The sequence below is a fragment of the Budorcas taxicolor genome, chromosome 15, assembly GCF_023091745.1.
Source record: "Budorcas taxicolor isolate Tak-1 chromosome 15, Takin1.1, whole genome shotgun sequence".
NCBI lineage: Eukaryota > Metazoa > Chordata > Mammalia > Artiodactyla > Bovidae > Budorcas > Budorcas taxicolor.
In genome coordinates this window covers 47,815,195-47,830,359 of record NC_068924.1, presented here as the reverse complement: position 1 = coordinate 47,830,359, position 15,165 = coordinate 47,815,195, and the positions used below count along the sequence as shown (strand labels likewise).

General features: G+C 37.7%; 2 protein-coding genes across 2 annotated transcripts; one reads left to right on the top strand and one right to left on the bottom strand.

Moving 5' to 3' along the window:
- Positions 1-633: 633 nt before the first annotated feature.
- On the bottom strand, positions 634-1,587 carry LOC128059882 (olfactory receptor 51A4-like). The gene has a single exon (XM_052652150.1). It carries the CDS (start codon positions 1,585-1,587, stop codon positions 634-636), a length of 954 nt encoding a protein of 317 aa, XP_052508110.1.
- A 12,514-nt stretch (positions 1,588-14,101) lies between these two features.
- On the top strand, positions 14,102-15,058 carry LOC128060391 (olfactory receptor 52Z1P-like). The gene has a single exon (XM_052652793.1). The coding sequence runs from the start codon at positions 14,102-14,104 to the stop codon at positions 15,056-15,058; it is 957 nt and encodes a 318-aa protein (XP_052508753.1).
- The last annotated feature ends 107 nt before the right edge of the window (positions 15,059-15,165 follow it).

The following is a 15,165-nucleotide window of genomic DNA, read 5'->3' as shown; positions in this document are numbered from 1 at the left end:
TTTTAAACCAACTTTTTGACTCTCTTCTTTCACTTTCATCAAGAGGCTCTTTAGTTCTTCTTCGCTTTCTGCCATAAGCATTGTGTCATCTGGGTATCTGAGGCCATTGATATTTCTCCCAGAGATCTTTAATCCAGTTTGTGCTTCTTCCAGCCCAGTATTTCTCATGATATACTCTTCATATAAGTTAAATAAACAGGGTGACAATATACATCCTTGATGTACTCCTCTCTTGATTTGGAACCTGTCTGTTGTTCCATGCCCAGGTCTAACCGTTACTTCTTGACCTGCATACAGATTTCTCAGGAGGCAGGTCAGGCAGTCTGATATTCCCATCTCTTAAAGAATTTTCTACAGTTTGTTGTGATCTATGCAGTCACATAATTATCATTTCCTTTTTGTGGTGGAAACCCTTAAAATGTATTCTAAGCAATTTTCAAGTATATAGTGCATTATTGTTAACTACAGTCACTGTGTTATACATTAGATACCCAGAATTTACTCATTTCATCACTAGAAGTTTGTATACTCTGACGAAAGTTTTCCTATTTCCTCATCTCCCCAGTCCCTGCCAAGTACCATTCTACTCTCTGTTTTTATCAGTTTAGCATTTTTTATGTAACTCATATTTGATTACGTGAGCAAGTTTTTCCTGCACTTGAATATCTTGTGCACTGTGAATCTTATCTGTTTTGTTTTTAGACTATAAACCAAGGGGTTGAGAACAGGAGTCAAGAAGAGGAAGAGGTTGGCCATGGTGACATGAAGAAGAGGAGATGTGAATGTACCAAACCTATGAATTACAGCCAACACAATGAGTGGCACATAAAAGATGCAGACAGTGAAAATGTGGGAAACACAAGTATTAAGTGCCTTGAGCTGACCATCTTTGGAGGCAATATCCAGCACTGTTTTCAAAATTAGGCTGTATGAAATGACAATGAACATAGAGTCAACTCCAAAGGAGCACAGGACAAGGGACAACCCATAAATGATGTTGACTGTGATAGGGCCACAAGCCAGCTTCATAACATCAGGGTGGTAGCAATAACAATGTGATAGAATGACATCCTTGCAGAAGGGCAATCGCTTGAGCAGAACTGGCAAAGGTACCATCAACACCACACCCCTAATCATGGCTGCAAGCCCCATCCCCGTAATCCAAGAACGGGTTAAGACTACTGTGTAGTGCAGTGGGTTGCGAATAGCTACAAATCTATCAAAGGCCATGGCCAGCAGGATGGCTGACTCCATGGAGGAGAAGGTGTGGATAAAAAACATCTGCATTAGGCAGGAGTGGAACTCAATCTCTCTGTGATTCAGGAGGAAGACACTGAGTACTGTAGGCAGAGTTGATAAAGACAGACCCACATCTGTGGCTGCCAGCATAGACAGGAAGATGTACTGAGGTTCGTGAAGGCTGGAGGTGGTTTTGATAATGAAGAGGATAGTACTGTTTCCTAGGAGGGCAGTTAGGTACATGATACACAGTGGGATAGAGATCCATATTTGCACAGCTTCCAGTCCAGGAATGCCTGTTAAAAAAAGAGTGGGTGGCTGGAACCAGCTACTGTTTATAAGCTCCATAAAGATATTTTTTGGGGGGAGGGGGGAGGTGGGCACAGCCCAGATCAGTTTCTAAATGTTTCTACTGGGAGAAATACACAGATTTTTAAGATAGAATATAATGCATCTAACTCTTGTGGGGCAGCATTATTAATTCTAGCCATCTTTACATCAAGGAATGGATCCTTAGAATGTTTTCAACTCTATCTGAATAACTACTCAGAGTTAAGACAATGGATAACTGCTATTAAAATGTAAGATCTGCTAGAATTATTTTAGTCTAGAAAACTTCAGTCATTAATTAAGTGGCAATGAAAATTAAGAGTATTATTTTCTATTTTTATCCCAATGCTTAGAAAAATTTCATTCTTGGATTCTGTTTCTTAATATATCCACTTATGTTGAATATATTTACTTTGGCTAAGATGACTCTGAAAGAAGTTTCTGCACTTTCTCTACATCGATGTCACACCTATTAATATTCAGGCATCTGGGGACTCCCTTGGAGGTCCAGTGGTTAAGATCCTATGCATCCACGGCAAGGGTGCATATTCAATCTCTGGTGGGAGAACTAGGATCCCACATGCCATGCAGCATGGCCACAAAAAAAAAAAAAAAAAAAATCAAGCATCTTGAAACCTGAACATTTTTCCTGTTAATTATACCTGTAGAAATAAAGCATAAGATATTTCAATAAACCACATAAACCTCAAGCTATTTAAATAAATACTTCAAATGATACTGTTCATTTTCTTTTTTTTCTTTTTTTCTTTTTTTTACTTTAATTTCTAGGTTGTTTGACATGTTCTTTTAAAATGATATGTTGATTTTCCAAAATATGAGAGAGTGATAAAACCATCAAATGAGTATTGTCGTTACTTTTAAATTGGTGCCAGAATAGTATCAAACATTAACAAATAATTTCTTGAATAAAATCTGAAATATCTCTATTTTAAAACACATATATAATATATTGTGTGTGTGTGCTTAGTTGCTCAGTCGTGTCTGACTCTTTGCGACCCTGTGGACCATAGTCTGCCAGGCTCCTCTGTCCGTGGGGATTCTCCAGGCAAGAATAATGGAGTGGGTCACTATGCCCTCCTCATATAGTATAGTAGGAAATAATAAATATCCACATTTCAATAAATATCTTAAACATGGCATAACTGGAGGAAATGGTGTTAATATTTATGTGCTTATCCTCCAAAGATAAGTAGAAAGAGATTATATATGATTGCTTAAATACAGTTATATTTAACTGTTTTGTTTAAATTTGGAAGCAGAAGCAAAATAGTGAGTTAACTACATTTGGATATTGAGGGAGATTGTAAGGGAGCTAATATGATTGACCTTATCTGGAAAAATATGAAATCAATACACACTCTTTAATAAAATCATATTACTTAAAAGTGTAGCCAAAACTAAAACACCAGAAACAATTTTTTTTTTAATTAATGAAGGGTTCCTTTTGGAAGAAAAGGAGAGGGTGCACTGGGATAAAACAATATTCTGTTTTTGTCCTCAGGAAAAATTAGTACTATAGTGCTGTTTTAAAATCATGTAGATATAAACAAACAAAATTATATTTTTATAGATGTAAATACATCTTTGAAGAGCAGATCCAAGATGAATCACAATGTATACATTTCCATCCACTGATGTATCAAGACCTATACTTATACAGTCAGTCATCCAGCCTACAGTCAGCCACCCATTCATGTATTCTTAGCAATGACGTCTTCCATATTCTACTACATTCTCTCTTACTATGCGTAGTAAAGAGTGTTCTACAAAGCGTATGTTTTCAGACAGGGACTGAGTCTATCATAAAGAGAGCCCTAGTAGAAAAGTTGACTTCTTAGGGACTTAGAAGTTTAAGTTTTATATAATTTTTTAAGTGTCAGAGTCACTCACGTTTAAAAAAGAGAAGAAGAAAGCCATGGTTCGTAAGAGTCGGACCTCAATCATACCACAGATACTATCCACACACAGTCATTCAACACACTGCATCTCACAGCACTAAGATGTGAGATTCTCTTATAACATTCTAAGCTGCCCCAACATACTCTGCATCTCATTTAAACATATGCAAAGATATATATTATTAGCAAATGGAGAAGGAAATGGCACCCCACTCCAGTATTCTTGGCTGGAACATCCCATTGGGCAGAGGAGCCTGGTAGGCTGCAATTCATGGGGTCACATAGAGTCAGACATGATTTAGCAACTGGGCATGCATGCACAGTACTAGCAGTAGCAGACATGGATATTAAAATAGTTATAACTGTATTCTGCATGCCAAATTAAGTAGAGACAGTGGAGTAATACTGAGTCTGAACTACTGTATATAGTGGAGAGTTATATTCGGTAACGCTGTACTTTCTCCAGTACAGATTTCCTCCTCACTCAAGATGGGCTCTGACATCCTGTGTGCTGCTCCCCCGTCGCGTGGAGGACGCCTCACCCAACTTGGGTTCCAGCACTTTGTGTCAGGCTCCCATGTCCCAGTGCGAGAACATCCTTCTTAGCTCACACAGGTCCACATTTCATTTTGGGACACCTCTCGCAGGTATAAACCCTTCCCACTTTGCTCAGGCTCTGGCGCTCATCACTTGAACTACATTTACAATCCAACTTCCTGCTGGGCTGATACCGTCCCTTCCACTCCCATCTGAACATCATTATCATTCTCTCTTGCTCTGACATCCCATGCTGGTCTACCTCTCACAAACCACCGTCCTCACAACTGTCAGGATCAAGCGCCTTGTTTAGGCGCATTAGCCATACCCACTCCCCACCCCATACACAGTGAAGATGTCTACATCTGTGCTTCAACCAACAGTTATAGGACATAATCATTCAGGATGAGAAATAAAAGGAAGGGAAGGAAAGGGAAACAAAAGAGAAAGGGGAAGGTGAAGAGCCAAATTTGTTTATATTAAACTCAGTATGTTTAATTTTATTACCCATGTTTTGTTTTTTTTTTTTACATGTGTCTTTCTTTTTTTTTATTTATTTTTTTTACATCATACCTGTTCTATTTTTTTTTTTTTAGTTTTTTATTTTTTTAATTTTAAAATCTTTAATTCTTACATGTGTTCCCAAACATGAACCCGCCTCCCACCTCCCTCCCCATAACATCTGTCTGGGTCATCCCCATGCACCTACCCATGTTTTGCTTTTCCCCGTGATGTGGAGCCTGCAGGATCTTCGTTCCCAGACCAGGGATTGAACCCACACCCCCTGTAGTGGATGTGCAGAGTCATAACCACTCGACTGCCAGAGAAATCCCATTCTTATTCAGTTTACATATTAAGTTGATTTTGATTTGAAAAGTAACTTTATATACTTTGACAGTCAATCCATCATGTGATGGGCATGTTGCCAATATATTACATCTGAGAATTACATCTTTCAAATTAACATGTTAGTTGTGTTGACTTGAGCCAAACATGAATTTTAATATATCTCTAGTATTTTTTAAAATTAGAACTTCTGGGTTTATATTATGAAAAGAAAGGAATTTCTAACAGTTATAAAACTATATTCCAACACAGTGCACTGATTTTATAAGTAACTTTGATGTTCAGAATTTTTATTAATATTGATACTAAAAGTTAATCCATGCCTTCTACATATATTCTTGCCTGGCAAATCCCGTGGACATAATCTCCCACTTAAGGGTAGATCATGTATTTTGAGTTAAAGAAAGCCTGTGTTAAACTTAAACATTCTTGCTATGAAACAACTCAAAATTGAATCCTTATATTCAAACATTTTCCTTCTAAAAACTTCACTACACTGAAAGGAAAAATCAACATAAAACAGTGTCATGACTGCTTATACTTTCTTGGATCCTGAAATGTACCCACTGCTGAATTTTCTGTAGCTTGTATCTTTTGTCTAAGTAAAACAACAACAACAAAAACATTAGTGTCATCAATCCACTCGTTGCCTTGGTTTTATAGCTTTACTGACTTGCTAATGATTTCAGTGAAGGTCCAGTGTTGACTATACTGCTAACAGAACTTGGTTTTAAGACCATTCTTCTCATCTTGGCACTCAACTAACAAGTTTAGAGCAGTACTCACAGCTCTTTTCAACCACCTTCAGTGAGACACATAAGGGTCCCTGCTTCACATGGACAGCTTATGGAAGTGGGAAATTCAGCAGATGCCTTTCAAGATACTCTAGCTAGACATATCACATGCCACTTATAGTCTAAGGCACTGCTCTGGGTCAACACAATGCTGCCTGCAAATCAATTTTATTTAAAATTTCTCATTTGAAACTGAGCCATTTGTATTTAGTGCCTCCCTTTAAATATTTTAGGTGTTTATCAGCATGTTCACCAACTCTACGAATGAATACTAGATAAGAGGAGAGCACTGAGCTTCATCTTCTTCCATATTTCATTTCTTACTAAACTTCACACCATTACTGCTTACAGGAAGGGCTTTTATTTTTTCTTTGTATCTTATAAGCATTTCCCAATCTAGTAACCACTGGAGAAGGCAATGGCACCTCACTCCAGTACTCTTGCCTGGAAAATCCCATGGACGGAGGAGCCTGATGGGCTGCCGTCTATGGGGTCGCACAGAGTCGGACACGACTGAAGTGACTTAGCAGCAGCAGCAGCATCTAGTAACCACTCTGTCCCTGTGCTTTGTTCTAAGGGACATATACTCTACTCTTCCCTGGGAAATTAATCCACATGACTTTAGTATAGAAGTACACAAACAAACAACAGAAAAGAAAATATACACCAGTATTTTAAAATTCTTTAGTATTTGACCTACCTTTTTAGAAGTTCAACATATCTAGACTTTCATTATAAAGCCTCCTTGGAAGTTTGAAATTTGATGGAAGGCTTCTGTGAGGACCTCCATTGTGCTAAGAAAAGTGTTCTGCTTGGTTCTGTACTTTACCCAAATACATATATCCTGAAGGCACAATATGAAGGGATATTTGGACTCAATTATCAAGAAGATCAGACATTGTCGATTCAGAGCTTTCTCTGTCCCTAATTAAACCTAATCTGTCTTCTCAATAGCCTTATCTCATTTCTGACAGTGTTCAATACCAGCAGGGCACTGGCCAAGCAGATCATCCTTGTATCTGACCTTACTATACAGAAGAATTTTACTGTTCAGGGAATTTCTGGTTCTTTCTAGAGGCTAGTATAAACCTCATAGCATTGGTTTCATCAGGGCCTCTCCTAGGAAAGAGAAGGTCATAGGAAAGTATATTTAATTGGTGTAGGGCTCTGTCAGGATAAAGAGTTTTATTGTTTGATTAAAAATGTAATGCAAAATCCAACATGAGGCATAGTTACTTCTCAATGAACATTTAGAATAATGGGTAGAGAAGAAGTATTTATATATTGCTTATTGTCCAAATCAATGCATGTGAAGATTTTTTATAGTGTTTAAGCTCTAGTTTTTTCTTCTTCTGGTCTAAGAACTATCTGTTTGTGTTCTTTGCTGTAACATGCCATATCCCTTGCTGATTTCATGTCTACCACCATGAGAGAAAGAAAATGCGCATGCATGTGTTCTAAGTCACTTTAGTTATGTCTAAGTCTTTGCGACTGTGTGGACTGTAGCCTGCCAATCTCCTCTGTCCATGGGATTCTCCAGGCAAAAATACTGGAGTGGGTTTCCGTGCTCTCCTCCAGGGAATCTTCCTGTCTCAGGAATTGAACACGTGTCTCTTAAGTCTCCTGCATTGGCAGGCATGTTCTTTACCACTAGTACCACCTAGGAAGCCCTCAAAAGAATAATTAGCCACACAGTTAAAACTGTAAATGCCATAGTTCTTTAAGAATTTCATTGTATTGATGAACTGTAGATCTTGCTGCCCTTTCAGTTCCCTAAAACCATGAGTTCATGTTGGCTAAGTCGTTAATGATGAACTTGCATTATCTATTGTGTTGCTGGGGTATATTGGATTACTGAGGGCAAACCACAGGTGGACATCAGAGAGAACCAAGGATAGAGTTATGCACAAGCCAGAAACAACCTCTGTCTAATTACACCAGGGTGATACTATATAGAGAAATATAGATAGATCTGATAGATCTATTATCACATTTTTTATCCCATTCCTTTCAAATTGGAGTCTTTCTTTTTAATATTGCAATTCTGGTTGAGATGGGTCCATGATGGGGTATTGGATCTCTGCCATAGAGTGTAACTATAATCCATACATTCCAATACCATTTGCATAGTATCTTCCATATAGAAATAATAAGCTATGCCTAGACAGTTTCTGACTTTAAATTAATGATTTTGGTTCTGTTGGAAAAGCACTTCTTTTGGTTGGTCACTCTAAAATTTTAATGACAATGTTGTCTAAGAAAAGCATGGGATTGGACAAAGCAAACCTACGTTCAGCTTTTAGCTCAATTTCTTTCTTATATGTGCAGATGAACTTTCAGGACTTCAATGCCCTCATCTAGTCACTGGAAACATAATAATATCAGGAGTCATTGTGTTTTTAAAAGTACTGATACATCAGAAATATGTTTTAAACTTGCTAAGTACTATGGCAATAGTAGCGGAAATTAAAGGCTAATTTCCCCCCACATACATATCTCTCTTCCTAAACTAAACAGTTAGCAGGGTTTGAGGAGTATATATTGCTTTGAAAGTGAAAAGGTTAGTAGCTCAGTCATGTCTGCCTCTTTGTGATCCCATGGACTATAGCCTATGAGGCTCCTTTGTCCATGGGATTTCTCAGGCAAGAATACTAGAGTGGGTAGCCATTCCTTTCTCCAGGGAATCTTCCCTAACCAAGGACTGAACCCAGGTCTTCTACACTCCAGGAAGATTCTATACTATCTGAGCCACCAGGGAAGCCCCATATATTGCTTTACATATTGCTGTTGTTCTGTCACCCATTCATGTCCGACTCTTTGTGACCCCATGGACTGCAACACTCCAGGCCTCCCTGGCCTTCACCATCTCTCCAAGTTTGCCCAAGTACCTATTAATATATTTGACTCCTCTTTACTAAGAAAAAAGTCTTAGAAATATTTGATTGCTCTACCCCTCCATGGATTTTTTAATGTTTCTTGAGAGACAGCAAATTCCTAAGAATTGAGTTCCTTCAACACTAAAAAATAGACCTTCCAATTTTCACAACAGCTCATGCATTTAATAAATGGAAACCTTGACAACATCCTATATTTCTATGATTTTTTTTGTGTGTCTTTCAGGGCAGTCTGTGTATGGGTTGCTACTGTTAATACAGTTGCTGTTAATTCCTCAGGGTTGTCTAAGAAGTATGATCTTCCCATAAGCCTATTTATTCATTCAATGCGTCTTTCTTGGCCTTAATAAAAGGATCAAAAACTCAGAAGACCACAGGTACTTTTCTGTATTCTCAAATTCTCTTGGGTTTTAGTTCTCCTGGGATAGATAAAGCTATAGAACCAGCCTCTGAGTCAACATTGGAACCTAGATCAAGGACAGACAGCCTGTCTTATGGGATGTCTGTAAGTCTGTGGCTGGGTAATGAGGGCCTGGCGTCCAATATTGGACAGTAGGTGACTGCTTGATGGATTCCAAAGGGATCATATGAGTCTCAGATATCGTACTAGTCTCACTCCTAGTCCAAAGGACCTGTGATTATTTTCCTGCTGTATCTGCTTACCTTATAGCACCTGCCCAGGGCCTTAGAGTGGAGGCATGTCCAATGCTTGTGAAATGATATTTGTTAATAATGAGAATCTCTGGCTACCTGGCTGAACCATGACCTTTCAAGTTAATGAAGGGTTCATTAAGGGTGATTTATAACTTTTGAAACAGCCAGTCTTTATAAGGAAGAAATTTTTCAGGATTTAAAAGTTGGGATAAATCTAAAGTCAGGAACATCAGAAGAAAAGGGCCTGGTGTTTTTCTTTCTCTGACTGTAGTCAGTCACAGATTCTTGAGATTCTTTTTATTTTTTCACATTCTATCTCACAGGTTTCTGTGTGGTTTCTTTATTTATGTTCCGCTTGCTGGTTAAAACTCTCTTTGGAACAGTTTATTGCAGAAGGAGTTTGTCTCATTTTATCTAAAACAGAAAAGGAGTCAAGATACAAGGCTAGATGTAGTGGGTGGGGAAGCCCGTTTCACAGAACTGGAAGAACTGGCATCTCAGGAGGCTCTGATAGTGGTTTTTATAGACTGAGGCTTCCCCCCCCCCCCCCCCCCCGATGGGGAATTGTATTCTTATCTATTTGGAACAAGATGGAATTAGGATGGTAAAAACAACAAAAATAGTAAATTATGACTTAAATCACAAGCTGAGAATATGAGAAAGAAAGATATAAGTGGTTGGGAATAAGAAGAAAAAAAATTTCAAAGACGAGCATTTAGTGTAACTTCCTTCTTGGTAAGTAACAAACCCACGAGGTCTGCTGCGTAAACATGTGTCTGACAAAGTTCCAAGGTCTCTCAGATCAGCTGGCTCGCAGTTTATGGCATCTCCTTCTTCCACAGTTCCTCAATATGATCCCACTGCTGCAGTAAGAAGTTGCTTTGAGTGAGGTAACCAGTGAGTACTGGGGAGAAGGGAAATAATATAAATTATAATGGAAAATATTGAGGTTCTAAAAGATCTTTAGAATAGAACTGAATGGCTGAAGGCTTCTTTTTGAAGCCTAGACAGTGAGCTATGAGGATCATGGTATCTCTACTTATCTTAGAAACTGGTTGAATTGATATCTAAGCTGGTTTTCAAAATCAGCTCATTTCTGTGTCTTTATGGATTTACTTTAATATATTAGTACACGTTCACTTAAAAGATGAATGTACTTCTGGAAGGAAAGTGGATAGAGTGAGTGTAAGAGAAAAAAAAATATGAATGAGGAATATAATTTCAGACCTATAGTTAGGGAGAAAAGAGGTTAGGAAGATCCAGGACAGAATTTTGTGTTTGATTAGTGTCAGATGAATAGGAAAGAAATTCATCCCTCCCCCACCCCTTCTCTGACCAATCCTCCTTTTTCTCTTTTGGTCCCTTGGGATCCCATTTACCTTTGGGAACCACCTGTACATTAATTCATCATTTCCTTCAATTGCCAGCCAACTATGCTGTCTTATGATTAGCTCTCCTCTTTCTCTTAAATTTTCTTGATTCTGAAAAATTGAACTTTCCTGAAGAATCAGTTGACTAATCCTGCTATAAAATATTTCTCTCCTCTCACCTCGATAGCCTTCACTTCTGTTGGACAATGGCTTATTCATTTGTTTTCTGTTCTATACACCTTTTGTTTTCAATAGTATCTCTCTCTGTCTCTCTCTCTTTCTCTCTCCCTCTCTATTTTTGTCTGTATGAGTTTTGACAGTAACTCTAATAAGCATATTGTTGTTGTTGCTTTATCATTCAGTAATGTCCAGCTCATTTGTGAACCCATGAATTATAGCCAGCCAAGTGCCTCTTACTATGGGATTTCCCAGTCTAGAATACTGGAGTGGGTTGCCATTTCCTTCTCCAGGGGATCTTCCTGACCCAGGAATTGAATCCACATCTCCATCATTGGCAGGTGGATTCTACTGCTGAGCCATCAGAGAAGTCCCCTAATAAGATATTTATTATAAATATCTGGATCAAATGTGAGTCTTTTGAAAATTTTCCATATACCCCATATTCTTCTGACTCCATTTTGCCTCAAGGAAAAAAGCAGAACACTCATATGGTAGCTTGAATGATTTGTTGTTTTTCTGTGATGGGAACTTAATTGCAAAAGATGTTCGCTTTCTTGCTTCAAATTCTTTACCGTGAGACTCCATTGACTTTAAGCATCATATTTATTTCTTCTGTTCAAAAGAAAACTTCCTAGTATCTTTTGATACTTCTAGTTACTATTTTCCTTTCCTCGGCCCCAGTCTTCTCAAGTTGCCTACCACTGCTGTTTTCAGCTGTTACACATCTAATGTCTTGCGTTCTGTGATCAGACTTTATCCTCACTAATTTCTTGAAATTGTACTAGATGCTAGTGAAAGCCCAATGGTTTCACTAGTGAAGGTCTAGTGTTTCATCTGACATTCTACTTTCAACACAACAGTCTGGAGGTGGCACTGAACAATAAGAGCGATAACAATAATAGTAACAGCAATAATGATAACACTGTAAATAATAAGATTAGCATTGGAGAAAAGACTCAGAACCGTGCAAATGTAGTACGAAGACAGGGGTATAATGGGGTCAAGGAAATCAAAGGAGAAGAAAGGTTAAAGAAGGGATTGCTCACAAGTGGGAAATGAAGTTTAGATTTCTGTATCTAGAAGGGAATCATCTATGAGTTAATTTGATTCTAATCTAGAACATATGGAGAGTTCAGTGTGGTGAAATGCTTCTACCAAGATCTCAGTCTGTTTATGGCATAACTGAGGCAAGCTCAGCTAGAGCCTCATACCTAGACCAGTTCTCTTTCCAGGGTACTAGGCAAGTTTGAGTCAGTCAGTCACATTGATTTCCTCAGTCATTCCATAGACATGTTAAATATTAATACTTTCAGAACATTTGTATTAACTTTCTCTGAATTCTGCATCCCCTAGCTTATTCCCTTTATTGGTTAGAGGTATCATTATTCGTCCCAGAACAATATGTCTCAAAATATTTTACTGCCTTTCACTTATCCCTCATATAGCCTATCACCCTACAGTCTGTTTTTTTCATTTTTTCTTGACGTATTTCTTCTCTATACCCTGTTTTCACTGTTAAGGCTACATTCGTGGCTGCCTTGATCTGCTGGAAAAGTTTCCTAGAGCAACTCTAGAGAGCTATCTTCCTTCATTTCAATAAATTTCACCAACTTTTAAAGTATATTTACTCAACAAAAATGTGTTATACTGGATGCTGAAGATATACTCATAGCTACATGGAAATAGAAATGTATTAGTGAACAATATTGCAAAGTTTCTAAGTAAGAATTGTTTAGCTATGCTACTGGGAGATAGGAGGTTTAAAAAAAGAACTTCCCACCAGCAAAGGCTTCTCTGAAAAATAAATCTTAATTTTTTTTATCATATTATATTGTTCTTAAAACTTTGCTAAAATATTAGAGACTCAGTAAATACTGTTGACTAATAAATTAGTTCTTCGTGTGACAAACTAAACTCAAAGCCATGAAGCCATTAGCTTGACTTTTAAAATTCTGTATCTTCAAAACACAATCTACTTGCTCAGTCATATTTCTTATATCTCTAAGCTCTCAATAAGCTAGATGATCTTATTTTTACAGTGATTTAAATACCTTACTTTAGCTTTTTGTTTGTCTTTTCTGTTCTTTCCTGACGTGTTTTGTTTTTGAGAAATCGACTAATGACCACACTTCCATGAATCTTTTCATTATCTCTCTAGTGAAGGTTAGGCTTCTTTGTGTCATACACATGTGATTGAATATCTCAAATTATTTTATCCTGATATTCTTTGAAGGGAGGTGTTTTGTTGTCCACATTTCATGACCTTCACAAGGGTAGGAATCCTTGAAATAGAAAATATTTGTGATCTTTATTTGAGTCCTTCCTCAGTGAGGTATTAAATACAGAGTGAGCTTAAAGAAGTATTCATTAACTTATTTAATGCTTGTGTGTTTAATTCTTGAGTGCTTGAAACTCATTTTCTATTTTGTTATATACAAGCTTTTTTTTTTTTCTTTTCTCTGGAAATAGTATTCAAATTTGAGCTGAAAAAAGAAGAATAGAAGGAAAGGACAGATATATGAATATAAGCTGGGAGAAATAAACGGGAAAAGAGAAAAAAAAGTGAGGTAGGCAAGTGAGATTGGAGGGAGGAAGATAATGTATGTGAGTGATGAGAGGGCATATGTTCTGTGTTAGAATGATGATTTATCAGTCCTTGCTTTGCACAGGATTAGTTCACCTGAAATGCATGCATCCTGGGACCGTACAAGAGAGAACATGGTTTCAATATGCACACTCTTAAGGTAGAAAAACGCTGTTCAAAGTAAGGCCTGTCTGCACTTATATTACTCTAAGTTCTTCTCATTTGATAATGAAAGTCTTCATATTAAATCATAAGAATAATGATTGTTACTGAACTCCCTAAAAGGCCACACCAGTATTCTGAACACTTTTTCTTTAGCTCTAGGAAAAAAAAAAAAAAAAAGTGTCTATTAATCACCAGGAGTGACTAGTCAGACAAGAAGGAAAACTGATGATACTCAAGAGCTTATAAAGAAGTTTTCTTGTATGATGCTAAGTCAATAAATATAATGTATTGGTCACAGTGCCTAAATGAAATTATAAGCCCATTCAATGTTTATTATTATTGCTATTTTCATTATCAATACCAATAGCATTATCTCTATTAAGTCATGGTAACTTTCATGTCAGTGAAGTCTATTTGGCTTATCACCCTTGAATCATTACTTATTACCATCCTTTTTTAAGGCAGTTAAATTACTGCAATGCCGAGAGTCACACTTAATCTGATAAAATAGCCCTGATACTTCATTCTCATTCTCTTTCTCTCTCCCTCACCCTATTTCAGGGTTCAGCATCAGAGGACAGAGTAAAAGATGACAACCTCTTCAAACTACACTAACCCTAGAGACATTTGGTACACCATGATTGGGATCCCAGGACTGGAAGATGCACACACGTGGATCTCCATCCCCATTTGTTCCATGTACATAGTCGCTGTTGTAGGAAATAGCCTCTTACTATTTCTGATCTTCACTGAGCACAGTCTTCATGAACCCATGTACCTTTTCCTCTCCATGTTAGCCTTGGAAGATATTTTTCTTTCCACTGTCACCACACCCAAGATGTTAGCAATCTTCTGGTTCCAAGAAGGGGGTATATCTTTTGGTAGCTGTGTGTCCCAGATGTTTTTCCTCCACTTCATCTTTGTGGCAGAGTCTGCCATATTGCTGGCCATGGCATTTGATCGCTATGTAGCCATCTGTTATCCACTAAGATATACTACCATTCTACCACCCTCAGTCACTGGAAAAATAGGCATTGCTTCTATAATTAGGAGTTTCCTCATCTGTTTCCCCTTGGTTTTTCTGGTTTATCGGCTTACTTACTGTGGAAGGAACATTATTCATCACTCATACTGTGAACATATGGGCATTGCCAGGCTTGCCTGTGATAGCATCCAAGTCAACATCTACTATGGGGTGATTGTGGCTCTGTTTTCCACATGCCTGGATGTGGTGCTTATCATCATCTCTTATGCCCTAATACTGTGTACTGTGTTTAGAATTCCTTCCCAAGATACCCGGCTCAAGGCTCTGGGTACTTGTGGCTCCCATGTCTGTGTTATATTACTATTCTATACCCCAGCCTTTTTTTCATTCTTTGCTCACCGATTTGGGGGCCATAGTATACCACTCCATATACATATCCTTCTTGCCAATCTTTATGTGGTGGTACCACCCTCTCTCAACCCCATCATTTATGGAGTTAAGACCAAGCAAATTCAGGAGAAATTTATCCAGATCTTTTCTTTGAGCAAGAAATTTTGCTGATGTAGATTAAACAGCATAGTTCTTTAATTCTTTATGTAACTCCACTAATTGAAGAGTACCTACAATTATATTGTATATCATATCATGCCAGAATTAAGAGAGAACAA

Bases quoted from the DNA above. Each gene is read 5' to 3' on its own strand.
- LOC128059882 (XM_052652150.1), bottom strand. From the start codon at position 1,587: ATGGAGCTTATAAACAGTAGCTGGTTCCAGCCACCCACTCTTTTTTTA.
- LOC128060391 (XM_052652793.1), top strand. From the start codon at position 14,102: ATGACAACCTCTTCAAACTACACTAACCCTAGAGACATTTGGTACACC.